This window comes from Cuculus canorus, chromosome 29, assembly GCF_017976375.1.
Source record: "Cuculus canorus isolate bCucCan1 chromosome 29, bCucCan1.pri, whole genome shotgun sequence".
Taxonomy (NCBI): domain Eukaryota; kingdom Metazoa; phylum Chordata; class Aves; order Cuculiformes; family Cuculidae; genus Cuculus; species Cuculus canorus.
Window position 1 is genome coordinate 2,724,608 of NC_071429.1, and position 18,633 is coordinate 2,743,240.

The 18,633-nt window shown below is 66.0% G+C and overlaps 2 protein-coding genes across 3 annotated transcripts; both read right to left on the reverse strand.

The window, feature by feature from the left end:
• Positions 1-273: 273 nt before the first annotated feature.
• RDH5 (retinol dehydrogenase 5) lies at positions 274-6,925 on the reverse strand. 2 transcript variants are annotated; one of them, XM_054051390.1, is made up of 5 exons: positions 6,831-6,925; positions 3,038-3,355; positions 2,008-2,266; positions 1,765-1,928; positions 274-570 (listed from the first exon to the last, which is right to left on the reverse strand). In XM_054051390.1, the coding sequence occupies exons 2-5, from the start codon at positions 3,345-3,347 to the stop codon at positions 347-349; spliced, it is 957 nt and encodes a 318-aa protein (XP_053907365.1). In that variant the 5' UTR covers positions 3,348-3,355; positions 6,831-6,925; the 3' UTR covers positions 274-346. The 2 variants fall into 2 exon arrangements, with proteins under 2 accessions (XP_053907365.1, XP_053907366.1); XM_054051391.1 differs by lacking the exon at positions 6,831-6,925 and adding an exon at positions 5,961-5,983.
• Positions 6,926-7,772: 847 nt separating this feature from the next.
• On the reverse strand, positions 7,773-11,874 carry BLOC1S1 (biogenesis of lysosomal organelles complex 1 subunit 1). Its single transcript, XM_054051396.1, has 4 exons — positions 11,519-11,874; positions 10,780-10,852; positions 8,997-9,129; positions 7,773-8,073 (listed from the first exon to the last, which is right to left on the reverse strand). The coding sequence occupies exons 1-4, from the start codon at positions 11,577-11,579 to the stop codon at positions 7,963-7,965; spliced, it is 378 nt and encodes a 125-aa protein (XP_053907371.1). The 5' UTR covers positions 11,580-11,874; the 3' UTR covers positions 7,773-7,962.
• Positions 11,875-18,633: the final 6,759 nt, after the last annotated feature.

Genomic DNA, 18,633 nt, shown 5'->3' on the forward strand with positions numbered 1-18,633 from the left:
CGCTGTGACCCCAATGGGGTCCTTTGGGGGGGGGGGGGGTGTCCCCCTCTCTCTCCATGGACCCCTGTGGGTGCCCCCTGGGGCGGGGGGGGTTTGGGACATATCCCACCGGGAGCGACGGGGAGACCGTCAGGCGTGGCGTTGGGGCGCGGCCGCTGAGGACCACATCAACGGCACCGTCCCCGCGGGTCACAGCGGGGTGGGGGTCTCCCCGTGCCACATCGGTCCCCAAACCCCTCGGAGAGCCCATCCGGCACCGCGGTTTGCGGAGTACGGGTGATTTATTTGCAGCGCTGAGGAAGGGGTCGGTAGCCCCGGGGAGGGCTTTGGTGGCCACAACCGAGGGCTAGCGGACGCGGTGGGCCGGCTTGGGCAGGATGGTGGCCAGGGCAAAGTCGACGATGAAGGCGGGCAGGTAGGACGCGGGTAACCAGAGCAGTTTGGCGTCCCAGCCGGCGCTGTAGCGCGTGCGCGGGTGACGGGCGCTCAGCGCGTGCTCCATGCACCGCGTCACTTTGCTGAGGTCGGCGTCGCACAGGACGTTCATGATGAGGCGCTGCACCTTGAGGTCTGCGGGAAGGGCGCAAGGTTGGGGTTGGGGGCGTCAAGTTGGGGTGGACTTGGGTTGGGGGCGTCGGTGCGAGGGGTTGGGTTGGGGTTGAGGGCATCGGGTGGGGATTAAGGGGGCGTTAGGTTGAGTTTGAGGGTATCAAGATGGGGTTGACCTGGTTGGGGGCATCAGTGTGAAGGGTTGGGTTGGGTTTGAGGGCATCAGGTTGGGCTTGGCCTGGTTGGGGCATCGGGTGGGGATTAAGGGGGCATTAGGTTGAGTTTGAGGGTATCAAGTTGAGGTTGACCTGGTTGGGGGCATCAGGTTGGGGTTGAGTGGGACACCAGAATGGGATTGACCTGGTTTGGGGTCATCAGGTTGGGGTTGAGGTCATCAGGTTGGGGTTGAGGGGGACACCAGAATGGGATTGACCTGGTTTGGGGTCATCAGGTTGGGGTTGAGGTCATCATGTTGGGGTTGAGGGGGCGTTAGGTTGAGTTTGAGGGTATCAAGATGGGGTTAGCCTGGTCTGGAGGCATTGGTGTGAGGGGTTGGGTTGAGGTTGAGGGCATCAGGTTGGGATTAAGGGGGCGTTAGGTTGAGTTTGAGGGTATCAAGATGGGGTGGACTTGGGTTGGGGGCATCGGTGCGAGGGGTTGGGTTGGGTTTGAGGGCATCGAGTGGGGATTAAGGGGGCGTTAGGTTGAGTTTGAGGGTATCAAGATGGGGTTGACCTGGTTGGGGGGTATCAGGTTGGGGTTGTGGGGTCAGGTTGGAGTTGGGGGCAACAGATTGGGGTTGAGGGGGTGTTAAGTTGAGTTTGAGGGTATCAAGATGGGGTTGACTTGGGTTGGGGGCATCGGTGTGAGGGGTTGGGTTGGGTTTGAGGGCATCAGGTTGGGCTTGGCCTGGTTGGGACATCAGGTGGGGATTAAGGGGGCTTTAGGTTGAGTTTGAGGGTATCAAGATGGGGTTGACCTGGTTGGGGGCATCAGGTTGGGGTTGAGGTCATCAGGTTGGGGTTGAGGGGGACACCAGAGTGGGATTGACCCGGTTTAGGGTCATCAGGTTGGGTTTGACCTGGTTGGGGACCAGGTTGAGCTTGAGGGGCATCAAGTTGAGCTTTGTGGGGGCATCAGGTTGGGGGTTGACCCGCTTTGGGAGGTCAAAGCCCCTTCCATGGCTGTGGGGAAACTGAGGCAACGGGCGCTCACACTTGTAGAAGAACTCCTCGCCGTAGCTGAGCCGCGTCTCGGGCGCCAGGCGGTCCCAGAGCTGCCGCAGCGACGCTTCGATGCTCTCCAGGTTGGTCACGGCCGTCTTGAAGAAGCCGGGCTCCACGATGCTCACCTTCACCCCAAAGTGGTACATGTCGCGCCTGTGGGGCGCGCCGCCGTCAGAGGAGGGGGGGACATGGGTTTTGGGGGGGGGACACCACGAGGAGGACCTGAACCCACCGTAGACTGTCCGAGAAGGCCTCGATGCAGTACTTGGAGATGCAGTAACCTCCGCCGTTGGCCGAGAGGCGCCCGAGGACGCTGGAGGTGTTGACCACGCGCCCGCGCGCCCGTTTGAGCAGCGGCAGCAGCTCCAGCGTCACCTCGATGGCGCCCAACGCGTTGACGGCCAACACGCGCCGGTAGTCGTCCACCACCATCCACTCGGTGGGGCCGATGGGGTTCGCCACCCCCGCGTTGTTCACCAGCCCGAAGAGACCTGGGGGGGACGGCCATGGAGCCTCCCCTGGGACCCCCGGCCCCACCGCGGGGGGACCCCAACTCCTTCTGCCCCATAGCGCCTTGGAGGGACCCCTTCCACCCCATAGAGTCTTGGAGGGACCCCATCCCTCCCCTCCATGACCCCCCCGATCCCCCCATACCCCCTGTCCCCCAATGTCCCCAATGTCCCCCCATCCCTCCCCTCTGTCCCCCAATGTCCCCCCAATGTCCCCTCTGTCCCCCCCTGTCCCCCCATCACTCCCCTCTGTCCCCCACCTGTCCCCAATGTCCCCAATGTCCCCTCCATCCCCCTGTCCCCCCCATTCCTCATCTCTGTCCCCTCCCTGTCCCCCAATGTCCCCAATGTCCCCCCACCCTTCACCTCTGTCCCCCACCTGTCCCCCCATACCCCCTCGTACCCCAATGTCCCCATTCCTCACCTCTATGACCCCCCCGTGTCCCCCTATCGCTCACCTCTGTCCCCCCGTCCCCCCCTGTCCCCCAATGTCCCCAATGTCTCCCCTGTCCCCATCACTCCCCCGTCCCCCAATGTCCCCAATGTCCCCCTGTGTCCCCCCTCACCTCTGTCCTCCACCTGTCCCCCCCGTACCCAATGTCCCCAATGTCCCCCCCATCCCCCCATCTCACCTCTGTCCCCCCCGTACCCCAATGTCCCCAATGTCCCCCTGTCCCCCCAATGTCCCCAATGTCCCCAATGTCCCCCCGTCCCCCAATGTCCCCAATGCCCCCCCCGTCCCCCCCCTCTCACCTCTGTCCCCCACCTGTCCCCGCACCCACTGGGCTGCGCGCCGGACGCTGTCGCTGCGGGTGACGTCGAGGACGGTGGTGCGCAGGGCGGGACAGGAGCGCGCGAGGGCGTCGGCGCCGCCGGGCGTGAGGCACGCGGCGAGCACGCGGTACCCGCGCTGCGCCAACCGCCGCGCCAGCGCCTGCCCGAAGCCGCTGTCGCAGCCCGTGATGAACACGTGCTTGTCCGCCACCGACGGCACCGCCAGCCCGTCCCGCAGCAGCCACGCCAGCGCCCACGCCAGCGGCACCAGCACCAGCCACGGCCACATGGCACCGCCTGCGGACACGGGGACACGGGGACACTGGGGACACCGGGGACACCGGGGACACCAGCGACACCAGCACCAGCCACGGCCACATGGCACCGCCTGCGGACACGGGGACACGGGGACACCGGTGACACCGGGGACACTGGGGACACTGGGGACACCAAGGGCACCAGTGACACCAGTGACACCAGCACCAGCCACGGCCACATGGCACCGCCTGCGGACACGGGGACACCGGGGACACCGGTGACACCAGGGACACCAGCCACGGCCACATGGCACCGCCTGTGAACACGGGGCACGGGGACACCAGTGACACCAGGGACACCAGTGACACCAGGGACACCAGCCACGGCCACATGGCACCGCCTGCGGACACGGGCACCGTGACACCGGGGACACTGGGGACACTGGGGACACCAGGGACACCGGGGACAGCAGGGACACCAGTGACACCAGGGACACCAGTGACACCGGGGACACCGGTGACACCAGCACCAGCCACAGCCACATGGCACCGCCTGCGGACACGGGGCACGGGGACACCGGTGACACCGGGGACACCAGTGACACCAGGGACACTGGGGACACCGGGGACACCAGTGACACCAGGGACACCAGGGACACCAGTGACACCAGTGACACCGGGGACACCGGTGACACCAGCACCAGCCACGGCCACATGGCACCGCCTGCGGACACGGGGACACGGGGACACTGGGGACACCGGGGACACCGGGGACACCAGCGACACCAGCACCAGCCACGGCCACATGGCACCGCCTGCGGACACGGGGACACGGGGACACCGGTGACACCGGGGACACCAGTGACACCAGGGACACTGGGGACACCGGGGACACCAGTGACACCAGGGACACCAGTGACACCAGGGACACCAGTGACACCGGGGACACCGGTGACACCAGCACCAGCCACGGCCACATGGCACCGCCTGCGGACACGGGACACGGTGACACGGGGGACAGCAGGGACACCAGGGACACCAGGGACACCAGCCACACCAGTGACACCAGTGACACCAGTGACACCAGCCACAGCCACATGGCACCGCCTGCAGACACAGGCACCGTGACACCAGGGGCACCGGGGACAACAGGGACACCAGTGACACTGGGGACACCAAGGGCACTGGGGACACCGGGGACACCAGGGACACCAGGGACACCGGAGACACCGGGGACACCAGGAGCACCGGGGACACCAGTAAGAGCCACAGCCACATGGCACCGCCTGCGGACACGGGACATGGTGACACCAGGGTCACTGGGGACACTGGGGACACCGGGGCACCAGGGACACCAGTGGCACCAGTAAGAGCCACAGGGAGGGTACACCACTGACACCACGGCCACATGGCACCGCCTGCAGACAGGGGACACCGGTGACACCACTGACACCAGTGGCACCAGTAACACCAGTAAGAGCCACAGGGACAGGACACCAGTAACCCACACCAGTGACACCAGTAAGAGCCACAGGGAGGGGACAGGGGACACCAGTGGCACCAGTAAGAGCCTGATGGAGGGGTCTGGGAGCGCTCGTCACCAACCACATCACCCCCAGTGCCCCACATTGAACCCCCACCCCCGGGAGAGACCCCGGACCCCTCCCTGCCCCACACTTTGGGGGCACCCCCCAACCCGCCCTGTGACCCCAAATCCTGCCCCACAGCCCCCCTCCTGCCCCACAGCCCCCCTCCTGCCCCACACCATGAGGGGACCCCCCTAATCCTGCCCCACAGCCCCTCTCCTGCCCCACACCATGAGGGGACCCCCCTAATCCTGCCCCACAGCCCCTCTCCTGCCCCACACCATGAGGGGACCCCCCTAATCCTGCCCCACAGCCCCTCTCCTGCCCCACACCATGGGGGCACCCCCCAAATCCTGCCCCACAGCCCTTCTGTTTCCCCCCCAGCCCCTCCCTGGGGACCCCCTCTCCTGCCCCACACTTTGGGGGCACCCCCCAAACTGCCCTGTGACCCCCCTAATTCTGCCCCCCAGCCCCCCTCCTGCCCCACACCATGGGGGCACCCCCCAAATCCTGCCCCACCGCCCCTCTCCTGCCCCACACCATGAAGGGACCCCCCTAATCCTGCCCCACAGCCCCCCTCCTGCCCCACACCATGGGGGGACCCCCCCCTAATCCTGCCCCACAGCCCCCCTTCTGCCCCACACCATGAGGGGACACCCCAAATCCTGCCCCACAGCCCCTCTCCTGCCCCACACCATGGGGGCACCCCCCAAATCCTGCCCCACAGCCCTTCTGTTTCCCCCCCAGCCCCTCCCTGGGGACCCCCTCTCCTGCCCCACACTTTGGGGGCACCCCCCAAACTGCCCTGTGACCCCCCTAATTCTGCCCCCCAGCCCCCCTCCTGCCCCACACCATGGGGGGACACCCCAAATCCTGCCCCACCGCCCCTTCATCGCCCCCCCATTTCCCTATAGTGGGACTGGGGGGGGGGGGGGTCCTGGGTGGGAGAAAGTGGGGGGCTGAGCGTGGCCCCCCAGCTCTGGGGGGGTTCCCATGGGTCTCGGTCAGTGCCCGGGGGGGGTCAGCCCCCCAAGTGCCCCCCCCTCCGCCCTCACCGACCTCGCTCGGCTGCGCCGGGACGGATTATCCGGGCGCAGTGCGTCAGCGCGGGGGGGGGATAAAGGGGGGGTCCCCAGCTGCTGCCCCCCCCTCTGCCCCACATGGAGGTGGGGGTCCCACTTCCATCCCAGCCTTTGGCGGGGGGGGGGGATCCCCATGCTGGGACCCTATTTTGGGGGGTGGGGGGGGCTCTTTGGGGGCATCAGGAGCCCCTGATTGGGGGGGAGGGGGGGCAGGATGTGTGTGTGTGCCCCCCCGGCCGGAATATGGGGGTTCCAGAGGTGGATGGGGGGGGCAGGAGATGGGGGGCAGCCCCCAAAGTGGGGAGAGGGCAGGGATGGGGATGGGGGCAATGGGGTCAGGGGCAGCCCCCAAGGTGATAATGGGGGGCAGCAGAGATGGGGGGACAGCCCGCCCCCAAAGTGGGACAGGACATGGGGGGCAAGGGTATGGGGGGCAAGAAGATGGGGGGCAGCCCCCCCAAAAGTGGGACAGGACATGGGGGGGCAGCAGGAATGGGGGGCAAGAAAATGGGGTGCAGCCTCCCCCCAAATTGGGACAGGACATGGGGGCAAGGGGGTGGGGGGCAAGAAGATGGGGTGCAGCACCCCCCAAAGTGGGACAGGACATGGGGGGCAAGAAGATGGGGTGCAGCCCCCCAAAAGTGGGACAGGACATGGGGAACAAGGGAATGGGGGGCAAGGGGGTGGGGGGCAAGAAGATGGGGTCCAGCCCCCCTCAAAGTGGGACAGGACATGGGGGACAAGGGAATGGGGGGCAAGAAGATGGGGGGCTGACTCCCCCCCCCCCGGTTCCTGTCCCCCCGGGGGTGTTGGGGTGCAGAGGGGCCCCCCCCGAGCCCCCCCCTACCTTGGCAGGGGCTGCAGGTGCTGCAGTGGTGTCGGCGGAGCCTGAATGGTTTGGGGGGGCCACGGGGGCTCCTCCCCCTTGAGGGGCAAAGTCTGAGCCCCTCCACACCCCAAATCCCCCCCCCCCAGGGACACCAACCACCCCCCCTCCCCAAAATCCCTCCTTAAGACACTCCTTCCCCCCCTCCAGAGCACACAATCCCCCCCAAATCCCCCTCTCCAGCCCCGGGGGGGGGCACTGCCCGGATCTGGGGGGGCCACAGTGCTGGGGGGGGGATTATCACCCCAAAGGAGCCGTTGTTTAGAGAACAAGAGCCCTCAGAGAAGGGATCAGCACCGAGAGAGGATCGGGGGGGCAAAAGGGGGGGCCCCCTGGGGGCCCCCCCAAAACGCTTTATTCCGGGGGGGGCCCCCAGCGCTGCGGTTGGGGCCCCATTATCTGACAGAGGCAGGCGCGGGGCTGGGGGGCGGTGATGTTATGGGGTTCAGGGGGTGCCTGGGGGTGTTTTGGGGGGGGGCTGATGATGTTATGGGGCTCAGGGGGTGTTGGGGGGCACTGGTTGTGTTGGGGGACACTGGTTGTGTTGGGAAGTTTTGGGGGGGTATTGATTGTGTTGGGGGACACTGGTGGTGTTGGGAAGTTTTTGGGGGGGCACTGGTGGTGTTGGGGGGCACTGGTGGTGTTGGGGGACACTGGTTGTGTTGGGAAGTTTTGGGGGGGCACTGGTTGTGTTGGGGGACACTGGTTGTGTTGGGAAGTTTTGGGGGGGGCACTGGTGGTGTTGGGGGGCACCGGTAGTCCTGGGGGGGGGGGGTCCAGGGGGACCCTGGTGGTGGCAGTGTTGGGGGGTCTGGGGGGGGGGGGGGGTGTCTGGTGGGGTGTAGTGGTGTTGAGGGGCCCCAGGGGGGGCACCAACAGTTTGGGGGGGGCTTTGGGGGGAAGGGGGTGTCCCTGCAGTTTTGGGGGTCCTGAGGTGTGTGTGTGTGGGGGTCACAGTGGCACCTCAGGAACCCAAATACTGGCGCTGCTCCATAGAGATGTACTTGAGCGTAGTGAAATTGGGGGGCTTGGGGGGGGGGTTGGGGGGGATCCAGCAGAGTTGGGGGGTCCCGGGGGGGGTCCCGGGGGGCGCTCAGGACCCCGAGGGCTGGAGTTGCCCCTTGTAGACGTACTCGAGGGCGGTGGCGATGGTGCGCATGTCCAGCTCGATGCTGCGCGCCCAGTTCTCCACATCGCCGATCTCCTGCGCCGAGGGGAAAGGGGGGTTCAGGGGTTCAGGGGAGGGGTTCAGGGGAAAGGGGGGTTCAGGGGTTCAGGGGAGGGGGTTCAGGGGAAAGGGGGGTTCAGGGGAAAGAGGGGTTCAGGGGAAAGGAGGGTTCAGGGGAGGGGGTTCGGGGGTTCAGGGGAAAGGGGGGTTCAGGGGGAGGGGTTCAGGGGAAATAGGGGTTCAGGGGTTCAGGGGAGGGGGTGACAGGGGAGAGGGGGGTTCAGGGGAGGGGGTGACAGGAGAGGGGGTCAGGGGAGGGGAAGGGGGCTCGGGGGGGGGGACCCTGGTGGTATCAGATGCGGACCCCCCCCCCCACCCCTTCCCCTCACCCCTCCCAGCCAGGGACAGCCCCAAGCCCCCACTCAGGGCCCTCTGCACCCCAAATCCCCCAATCAGGGACCCCCACTAGTCCCCTTTCCCCACGAAACTTGGGACCCCCCCAAATTCCAGACAGGACCCTCTGCACCCCAAATCTCCCACCCAGGGATCCCCCCAAGCCAGCAGCCCCTTCCCCCCAACACCCAGGACCCCCAAAACCCCCGGCCAGGTCCCTCTGCACCCCAAAACCTCACCTAGTGACCCCTCCAATCCCGCAGCCCCTTCCTCCCCACACCCAACACCCCTAAAACCCCCCAGCCAGGGCCCCCCTGCACCCCAAACCCCCAGCCCCTTCCCCCCCACACACTCAGCACCCCTAAAACCCCCAGCTAGAGATCCCTGCACCCCAAAACCTCACCCAGGGACGCCCTCTTCCCCCTACACCCAGGACCCCTCGAGCCCTCTGTCTCCTTCCCCACTTTGGGGACCCCCCGGCTCAACTCCTCCCCGCCCCGTTCTTCGCCATGGGTGAGACGTGGGGGGCAGCTGTGGGGTGGGGGTCCTCCCGCCGTGCCCCCCACCTTGAGGGCCTGGTTGAAGCTCTCCACCATGGCGATCCAGTGCCCCGTCTGCCGCGCAAACTGCGCCGCCGCCGCCTGCAGCGCCTTCACCTCCTGGTCCAGTTTGCGCTGATTCACGTACGCCTGCGCCACTCTGGGGGGCACGAGGATAGGGGGGGACATGTGGGGTACGGGGGGGTCAGGGGGACATGGGGGGCACAGGGGGCCAGGGGGGACACGGGGGGTTAGGGGGACATGGGGGGCACAGGGATAGGGGGGACATGTGGGGTACGGGGGGGTCAGGGGGACATGGGGGGCACAGGGATAGGGGGGACATGTGGGGCATGGGGGGCCAGGGGGAACACGGGGGGTCAGAGGAACATGGGGGACACAAGGATAGGGGGGATATGGGTGTCACGTGGGGTCAGGGGGGCCATGGGGGTCACAGGCGGTGGGGGGGACACGGGTCAGTGGGACATGGGGGCTCAGGGGGGGTCGGGGGGACACGGGAGACACATGGAGGACACATGGGGGTCAGAGGAACATGGGGGGCACAGAGATAGGGGGGACATGTGGGGCATGGGGGGCCAGGGGGGACATGGGGGGCACAGAGATAGGGGGGACATGTGGGGCATGGGGGGCCAGGGGGGACACGGGGGGTCAGGGGGACATGGGGGGCACAGGGATACGGGGGACATGTGGGGCATGGGGGGCCAGGGGTAACACGGGGGGTCAGGGGGACATGGGGGGCACAGGATAGGGGGGACATGTGGGGCAGGGGGGGATAGGGGGGCCATGGGGGGTCAGGGACACATGGGGGGCACAGAGATAGGGGGGACATGTGGGGCATGGGGGGCCGGGGGGGACGGGGGGGGTCAGGGGGACATGGGGGGCACAAGGATAGGGGGGACATGTGGGGCATGGGGGGGACACGGGGGGTCAGGGGAACACGGGGGGTCAGGGGGACATGGGGGGCACAGGGATAGGGGGGACATGTGGGGCATGGGCGGGACACGGGGGGTCAGGGGAACACGGGGGGTCAGGGGGACATGGGGGGCACAGGGATAGGGGGGACATGTGGGGCATGGGGGGCCAGGGGGAACACAGGGGGACATGTGGGGCAGGGGGGGCCAGGGGGAACATGGGGGGTCAGGGGGACATGGGGGGCACAGGGGGACATGAGGGGGATGTGAAGGACATGGGGAGGGGTCCTGGTTGGGGTTTGGGGGGTCCCAGTTGTGGGTGCAGAGGGTTTGGGATCCCCATTAGGGTTTGGGGGTCCCGGTTGGGGATTGGGGGTCCCAGTTGGGGTTGGTGTTCCAGTTGGGATTCCAGTTGGGGTTGGGGGTCCCAGTTGGGGTCCCAGTTGGGGTCCCAGTTGGGGGTCAGGGGGTTGCAGTTGAGAGTTGGGGGTCCCGGTTGGGGTTGGGGGTCCCAGTTGGGGGTCAGGGTTCCCAGATGGGGTTGAGGATCCCAGTTGGGGTCCTGGTTGGGGGTCGGGGGTCCCCGCTGGGTTTGGGGTGCCGGTGTGGGTCCCGGTTGGGGGTCAGGGGTCCCCGCTGGGTTTGGGGTGCCGGTCCCGGTTGGGGGTCAGGGGTCCCCGCTGGGTTTGGGGTGCCGGTGTGGGTCCCGGTTGGGGGTCAGGGGTCCCCGTTGGGTTTGGGGTGCCGGTGTGGGTCCTGGTTGGGGGTCAGGGGTCCCCGCTGGGTTTGGGGTGCCGGTGTGGGTCCCGGTTGGGGGTCAGGGGTCCCCGCTGGTTTTGGGGTGCCAGTGTGGGTCCCGGTTGGGGGGCTCAGCGCCTCACCCCACATTGAGGTGATCGACCAGGGCCTCCGTCAGGCGCGTGGCGGCCGTGATCGCCTCCCTGCGCCGCCGCTCTGGGGGTCGCAGCCTTGAGGGACCCCCGTACCCCCAATTGCTCCGTATTGTCCCCCATTTACCCCTATTTTTCCCCCAAACCCCTATTTCCTCCCATTGCCCCCTATTTCCCCCCACTACCTCCTCATTGCCCTCTATTGCCCCCACTGCCCCCCATTTTCTCCTCACTGCCCCCATTGCCCCCCATTGCCCCTCATTTCCTCCCCATTTCCCCCAATGCCCCCATTTCCTCCCCATTGCCCCTCTATTGCCCCCACTGCCCTCTATTTCCTCCCCATTTCCTCCCCATTTCCTCCCCATTGCCCCTCTATTGCCCCCACTGCCCTCTATTTCCTCCCCATTTCCTCCCCATTTCCCCCCCATTGCCCCTCTATTGCCCCCAAGCAACTCAAGCCACGCCCCCTCCCTCCTTTGATCAATAGGAAGCGCGCGCAGCGCCAGCAGCCAATGAGGAACGAGACCCGCCCTTCGCTGCCAGGCAACCAATGGAGAGCTAGCCCCGCCCCTCGCTGCCAGGCAACCAATGGAGAGATAGCCCCGCCTCTCGCCGCCCGGCAACCAATGGAGAGATAACCCCGCCCCTCGCGGCCCGGCAGCCAATGGGGATGACGTGGGCGGTCGCCATGGGGACGGGGACAGGGGTTGCGGAGGGGGGGGGCGCTCACCCTGCAGCTCGCGCCGCTCGCCTTGGCGCGCCTGGTGCTCCTTCAGCAGCCGCGACAGCATGGCGGGGGGCCAGTCACGTGACCCGCGCCGCCACGTGACTCGCGCCGGCGCCCCCGCCCACCCACGTGACCGAAACGCCCCTCCCTGCGAGAGGCGCACGTGGAGGGGGCGAAGGGCTATAGGGGCGCTATAGGGGCGCTATAGGGGGTGAGGATGGAGAGTGCTGGAGCCCAGTGGGCCCAGGCAGAGCTTCTGGGAGTCATAGGGACTGGGCTGGCAGCCCCTGGGGGGGCTCATTGGGGACTGTAGGGACCTGGATAGGGGGTACAGGGACCTGAGAGGTCTACAGGGTCTAGGCTGGAAGGCCTTGGGTGGCTATAGGGGTTCCTTTGGGGCTGTGGGGATCTCTTTAGGGGGGGCTATAGGGGCCCTCTGGAGGCTGTGGGGATCCCTTGGGGGGCTATAGGGTCCCATTGGGGGCTGTGGGGATCCCTTGGGGGGCTATAGGGTCCCACTGGGGGGAGGGGAAATCCCTTGGGTGTCTATAGGGGCCCATTGGGGGCTGTGGGGATCCTTTGGGTGTCTATAGGGGCCCATTGAAGGCTATAGGGGCCCTCTGGAGGCTGTGGGGATCCCTTGAGTGGCTATAGGGGCCCATTGGGGGCTGTGGGGGTTCCTTGGGGTGGCTATAGGGTCCCAATTGGGGCTGTGGGGGTCCCTTGGGGGGCTATAGGGCCCCTCTGGGGGCTGCGGGGCTATAGGGTCCAGCTCTGGGGGCTGGGGGGGGCTATAGGGTCCCTTGCGGTGCTATAGGGCCCCTCTGGGGGCTGTGGGGCTCCCTTGGGGGGGCTGTAGGGTCCCTTGGGGGGGCTATAGGGCCCCTCTGGGGGCTGTGGGGATCCCTTGGGGGGCTATAGGGCCCCTCTGGGGGCTGTGGGGCTCCCTTGGGGGGGCTATAGGGTCCCTTGGGGGGCTATAGGGCCCCTCTGGGGGCTGTGGGGGTCCCTTGGGGGGCTATATAGGGCCCTTCTGGGGGCTGTGGGTCCCAGGGGGGGCTCTAAAATCCTGGGTGAGGGGCCAACCTGGTGGCCCAGGTGGGTCCTATAGGGCCCTTATAGGGTTTGGAGGTCGCATCCCACCCAACCCCTTCCCGGTTCCGTGGGGAACCAAACACTGTCTCCAAAACTGGAGCCAAAGCTCAAGAACATCGCCGAACCCTCCGTCCTCGATGCCGGGAAGGACCGGAGCGGGCAGTGACCTATACGGAACGGACGGATCATCGGCGGTGCCGGAGGGCTGAGCTGGCAGCACCGCGGCGCTGCGGCGGAGCTCACCCGCCAGAATCGGCCCCACAGTTGGCGTCGGGCAGCACCGCTGGCGCAGTGCCCGCTGGCCGCGGCGGCGACGATGACGACGACGACGAGGAGGATGGGGATGAAGGTCACGTCACCCGTTGGGGGGGTGCTGGTGGGGCTCAGGGTGCCGGGTGGGTGCCAGGGAGGTGCTGGGTGGGTGCTGGTGGGGCTCAGGGTGATGGGTGGGTGCCAGGGAGGTGCTGGGTGGGTGCTGGTGGGGCTCAGGGTGATGGGTGGGTGCAAGGGAGGTGCTGGGTGGGTGCTGGTGGGGCTCAGGGTGATGGGTGGGTGCCAGGGAGGTGCTGGGTGGGTGCTGGTGGGGCTCAGGGTGCCAGTTGGGTGCCACAGTGGTCCTGGGTGGGTGCTGGTGGGTCTCTGGGTGCCACAGGGGTGCCACAGTGGTGCTGGTGGGGCTCAGGGTGATGGGTGGGTGCCACAGTGATGCTGGTTGGGTGCTGATGGGTCTCAGGGGTGCTGGTTGGGTGCTGATGGGGCTCAGGGTGCCGGATGGGTGCCACAGTGGTCCTGGGTGGGTGCTGATGGGTCTCTGGGTGCCACAGGGGTGCCACGGTGATGCTGGTGGGGCTCAGGGTGCCGGATGGGTGCCACAGTGATGCTGGTTGGGTGCTGATGGGGCTCAGGGTGCCGGTTGGGTGCCACGGTGATGCTGGGTGGGTGCTGATGGGTCTCTGGGTGCCACGGGGGTGCCATGGTGATGCTGGTGGGGCTCAGGATGCCAGTTGGGTGCCACAGTGATGCTGGTTGGGTGCTGATGGGGCTCAGGGTGCCGGTTGGGTGCCACAGTGGTCCTGGGTGGGTGCTGGTGGGTCTCTGGGTGCCACAGGGGTGCCACGGTGGGGCTCAGGGTGCTGGGTGGGTGCCACACTGGTGCCGGGTGGGTGCCACGGTGGTGCTGGTGGGGCTCAGGGTGCCGGATGGGTGCCACAGTGATGCTGGGTGGGTGCTGGTGGGGCTCAGGGTGCCGGGTGGGTGCCACGGTGGTGCTGGTGGGGCTCAGGGTGCCGGATGGGTGCCACAGTGGTCCTGGGTGGGTGCTGATGGGTCTCTGGGTACCACGGGGGTGCCATGATGATGCTGGTGGGGCTCAGGGTGCCGGTTGGGTGCCACAGTGGTGCCGGTTGGGTGCCACGGTGGTGCTGGTGGGGCTCAGGGTGCCGGATGGGTGCCACAGTGATGCTGGGTGGGTGCTGGTGGGGCTCAGGGTGCCGGATGGGTGCCACAGTGGTGCTGGTTGGGTGCTGATGGGGCTCAGGGTGCCAGATGGGTGCCACAGTGGTCCTGGGTGGGTGCTGATGGGTCTCTGGGTGCCACGGGGGTGCCATGGTGATGCTGGTGGGGCTCAGGGTGCCGGTTGGGTGCCACAGTGGTGCTGGTGGGGCTCTGGGATGCTGAGTGGGTGCCGTGGTGGTGCTGGGTGGGCACCGCAGTGCAGTGAGTGGGTGCCACGGTGATGCCGGGTGGGTGCTGGTGGGACTTGGGGTGCAGGTGGGCCCCGTGCTGGTGCTGGATGGGCACCGCGGTGCTGCCGGGTTGGTGCCATAGTGGGATGAGTGGGTGCTGGTGGGGCTCAGGACGCCAAGTGGGTGCTGTGGTGGTGCCGGGTTGGTGCCACGGTGAGGTGAGTGGGTGCCGGTGGGGCTCCGGCTGTTTGTTGGGCACCGCGGTGGTGCCGGTGGCCGCTGGCAGGGCTCAGCATTCCGGCACCCACGGCTCAGCCCCAGCACCCATCACCGTTCAGCGCCATCCTGGCACGCTCTGCCCGCTCTCAGCCCCGTTCCGGCATTCCGGCGTCCCCTCCGCGGCGGTTCGGCTCCGCCGTCTGTTGGCCTTCGAGCGGATGACCCGGAGCGGCTGTTGGAACTCGAGCCGAAAAAACGCGGCCAAAGATAAACCAGAGGACGGGTAAAAATAACCGCGACGCCTCGCCACGCGCTCGCCCGGTGCTGCGCGGCTCCGGTTACACAAACAGGTTCTTGCCGGGAGTTGTGGGAAGGGCGATGGAATCCGTTCGGCTGTTTCCATCGTTAGCGTTCCCGGTTAATGAGGCCCTCGTGGGGCAGAGCAGGGTCGCCGCTCCCCACGCCCCGGCACGGCGTGTGCCGCGCTCAGCCGCTCCCCGCGGAAGGGTTCCCGGCGGTGGAACCGAGCCCGGAACCGCGCCAGCCGCCACCCTGCCCTTCCCTTCCTCCGGAATGCCGATCCGCACCCGACCGGCGACGGGAACGGTGGAGCCAAAGGGTGGCCGAGTTCACACCTCGCCCCGGCGCTGGCTCCGGCGTCGGCACAGACCGGGAATGAGCCGCGGCATCAGAATGGGTCAGGAATGAGCCGCGGCATTGGAATGGGTCGGGAATGAGCCTCGGCATCGGAATGGACCGGGAATGAGCCTCGGCATCGGAATGGGTCGGGAATGAGCCGCGGCATCGGAATGGGTCGGGAATGAGCCGCGGCATCGGAATGGACCGGGAATGAGCCTCGGCATCGGAATGGATCGGGAATGAGCCGCGGCATCGGAATGGATCGGGAATGAGCCTCGGCATCGGAGTGGATCGGGAATGAGCCTCGGCATCGGAATGGGTCGGGAATGAGCCTCGGCATCGGAATGGATCGGGAATGAGCCGCGGCATCGGAATGGATCGGGAATGAGCCTCGGCATCGGAATGGGTCGGGAATGAGCCTCGGCATCGGAATGGATCGGGAATGAGCCGCAGCATCGGAATGGATCAGGAATGAGCCTCGGCATTGGAATGGATCGGGAATGAGCCGCGGCATCGGAATGGACCGGGAATGAGCCGCGGCATCGGAATGGGCCGGGAATGAGCCGCAGCATTGGAATGGATTGGGAATGAGCCGCGGCATCGGAATGGGTCGGGAATGAGCCTCGGCATCGCAATGGGTCGGGAATGAGCCTCAGCATCGGAATGGATCGGGAATGAACCTCAGCATTGGAATGGACCGGGAATGAGCCACGGCATCGGAATGGATCAGGAATGAGCCTCAGCATCGGAATGGATCAGGAATGAGCCTTGGCATTGGCATGAATCAGGAATGATCGTCAGGAATGAGGCCGGGAATGAGCCTCGGCTTCACTGGCACAGAGCAAAACTCGCTCCTCTCTGCCCAGAGCGGTGCCACCATCCGGAGCTGCTCCAGGCGTGGCTCTGTCCCCTCTCTCACCATCCAAGGATGCTCCCGGTGGGAAACCTGCGTGGGATCCATCTCCTGGCAGAGTTAACGGCGCTGCCGACGTGGTTTGGCCCATCCTCGCCGGTGCCGCTCCCGGATTCCAGCTGCCGCGGATGGGGAGCGAGGGAAGGGTGGGAAGCATTTCCCCCTCTCCAACTCCTGCTTTTCCCTCCTGACTCCGGGAAGGTGGGAATCCTGGCGCACATCCCGCCCTGAGCAGGATGGGGAATGCCAACCGCGTCCTGGGCTGCATCCGGAGCTGCCGGACCAGCGGGAAGAGAAGGGATTGTGCCCCTCTGCTCCGCTCTGGGAGACCAAACCCGGAGCCCTGTGTCCAATTCCGGAGTCCTGAGCACAGGGAGGAGACGGAGCTGTTGGAACGGGTCCAGAGAAGGCCACGGAGATGATCCGAGGGATGGAGAACCTCCCGGATGAGGACAGGCTGGGAATGTTGGGGTTGTTCTGGAGAAGAGAAGGTTCTGAGGAGACCTTAGAGCAGCTTCCAGTGCTGAAAGGAGCTCCGGGAAAGCTGCAGAGGGGCTCTGGATGAGGGAGTGCAGGGAGGGGATGAGGGGGAATGGTTTTGAGCTGAAAGAGGAGAGATTGAGATGAGATCTTAGGGAGAAATTCTTCATTTTTGAGGATTTTGCCCAGAGCAGTGGTTTCTGCCCCATCCCTGGAGGGGTTCCAGGCCAGGTTGGATGGGGTTCGGAGCCCCTGATCCAGTGGGAGGTGTCCCTGCCCATGGCAGGGGTGGCACTGGATGGGCTTTGAGGTTCCTTCCAACCCAACCCATCCCATGGTTCCATGATTCTCACTTGCTGTCAACCAGAACCCTCGGATCTCATCCCTGGAGGGGTTCCAGGCCAGGTTGGATGGGGCTTTGGATCCCCTGATCCAGCGGGAGGTGTCCCTGCCCATGGCACTGGATGGTGTTGAGGTCCCTTCCAACCCAACCCAATATTCCATGTCCCTCCCGGCACCCGGGGAGCCGCAGTTCTGCTCTCCCGTTTCGCTCCGCGGGAGCCGCTGAGGCTGCAGCTCAGGGACCGCATCCAAACCGGGGAACTCGGAGCGAAGGCGATTGTCCCAACAAGGAGTTTTCTTCTCCCGATCGCGTCTCACTCCCTCCCGGCCATGAAACCCCCCGGATGCTCCGTGCCCTCATTTGGAAGTTGGCCTTTGCCGCGGCACTGGAATTCCCTCGGGATGGTTTGCCAACGTGGCCAAAACCCAACGGCGCCGGCAGGTGGTGCCGGGTGGGATGAGGTCCCCGCGCTCGGAAATGTCCCATTCTCCATGGTTTTAGCCTTGGAATTCCCCCAAATTCCAACCTTCCAGGGAAGCCACTGGCACTGATCCGGAGCAGCCGGTTAATCCGGAGCAGCTCCTTGATGAGCGCATCACCGGGGCGAGCGCCGGTAATCTTGGGGTGCAGGATTTGGTTTATCCCCCCCCCATGGATGAAGACCCCCCCCCATCCTTGGATTTGGGGGAAAACAAAGCGGATTTGGTGGAGGAGGGAGGTTGGGAGCGCGGTGTGGGTCGGAAGCCAAGAGGAGACCCCATGGATAACGCTCCACTTTGGATCCCGGGTTCAGTTTTGGGTCCCAAGAAGGACCTCGCTATCCAAGAAGGATGCGCTGGAGCGCATCCGGAGAAGGGAACGGAGCCGGGAAGGGGCTGAGGGACCTCAAGGAGGGGTTTATGTGGAGAAGAGGAGACTGTGGGGAGAACCTCATCCCTCTACAACCGAAAGGAGGTGGTGAGGAGGTGGATCCCGGTGTCTTCTCTCCAGTTCCGAGGGATGGGATGAGAGGAAACGGCCTCGAATTGCACTGGAAGGGGTTTAGGTTGGATATTGGGAAGAATTCCTTCATGGAAAGGGTTTTGGGGCACCGGCAGAGGCTTCCGAGGGCGGTGGTGGAACCCTCATCCCTAAGGGGATGTTCAAAAGATGGGGAGACGAAGGGCTCCGGGATGCGATTTAGCGGCGGATGGAATGTTGGACTCTGATCCAAGGAGGTTTTTTTCCCCAACTTAACGACTTTCCTCTGATTCTCTGGAGCAGCGATCGCTGCCGGGTGGGCGATGGGGTGGGAAAAGGGGGGGGAAATGGGGTGGGAAAAAGCCCCCCCCTCCCTCCTCCAGGGACTGCGGCTGTTCCCATCCTTCGCTCCGAAGGGCACCGATCGGCCTTTTCCCACGTCGGGATGGGATTTGGGAGCCAAGAGAGCATCTGAGCGTGGGGAGAAGCTGGAAAATGGCCAAGGTTTGGGGGGGGGTGGGGGGGTGAGAGAGAGGGAAAGCGGGGGGGGCACAACCCCGGCTTCATCCCAAGCGGAGAGTGAGGAGGAAGAGGAGTTGGGGATGAAGGGCAGTGCCAGCGCGGAGCTCCTTCACGCGGCCCAATGGGCTCTGCCACATTCCGGATCTCTTCGGAGACCTTCGGAGAACGCCAGCGGTTAAAAATAGACGCTCTGCTGGAAAATATGACTGCCCCCCCCCCCCCTTTTTCCTCCCCTCCCAAAAGCTCCGGTGGGGGGGGTCGC

What these genes read in the sequence shown, in the direction of transcription:
- RDH5 (XM_054051390.1), bottom strand. Translation starts at nt 3,347, where the DNA reads ATGTGGCCGTGGCTGGTGCTGGTGCCGCTGGCGTGGGCGCTGGCGTGG. An exon ending in GGGACAGGTGGGGGACAGAG is followed by an intron (nt 2,267 to 3,037) that starts GTGAGAGGGGGG and finishes CGTCCCCCCCAG; the next exon opens with GTCTCTTCGGGCTGGTGAAC. An exon ending in CGAGGAGTTCTTCTACAAGT is followed by an intron (nt 571 to 1,764) that starts GTGAGCGCCCGT and finishes CCCTTCCCGCAG; the next exon opens with ACCTCAAGGTGCAGCGCCTC.
- BLOC1S1 (XM_054051396.1), bottom strand. Translation starts at nt 11,579, where the DNA reads ATGCTGTCGCGGCTGCTGAAGGAGCACCAGGCGCGCCAAGGCGAGCGG. An exon ending in GTCGATCACCTCAATGTGGG is followed by an intron (nt 9,130 to 10,779) that starts GTGAGGCGCTGA and finishes CGTGCCCCCCAG; the next exon opens with AGTGGCGCAGGCGTACGTGA. An exon ending in GCTTCAACCAGGCCCTCAAG is followed by an intron (nt 8,074 to 8,996) that starts GTGGGGGGCACG and finishes CCCTCGGCGCAG; the next exon opens with GAGATCGGCGATGTGGAGAA.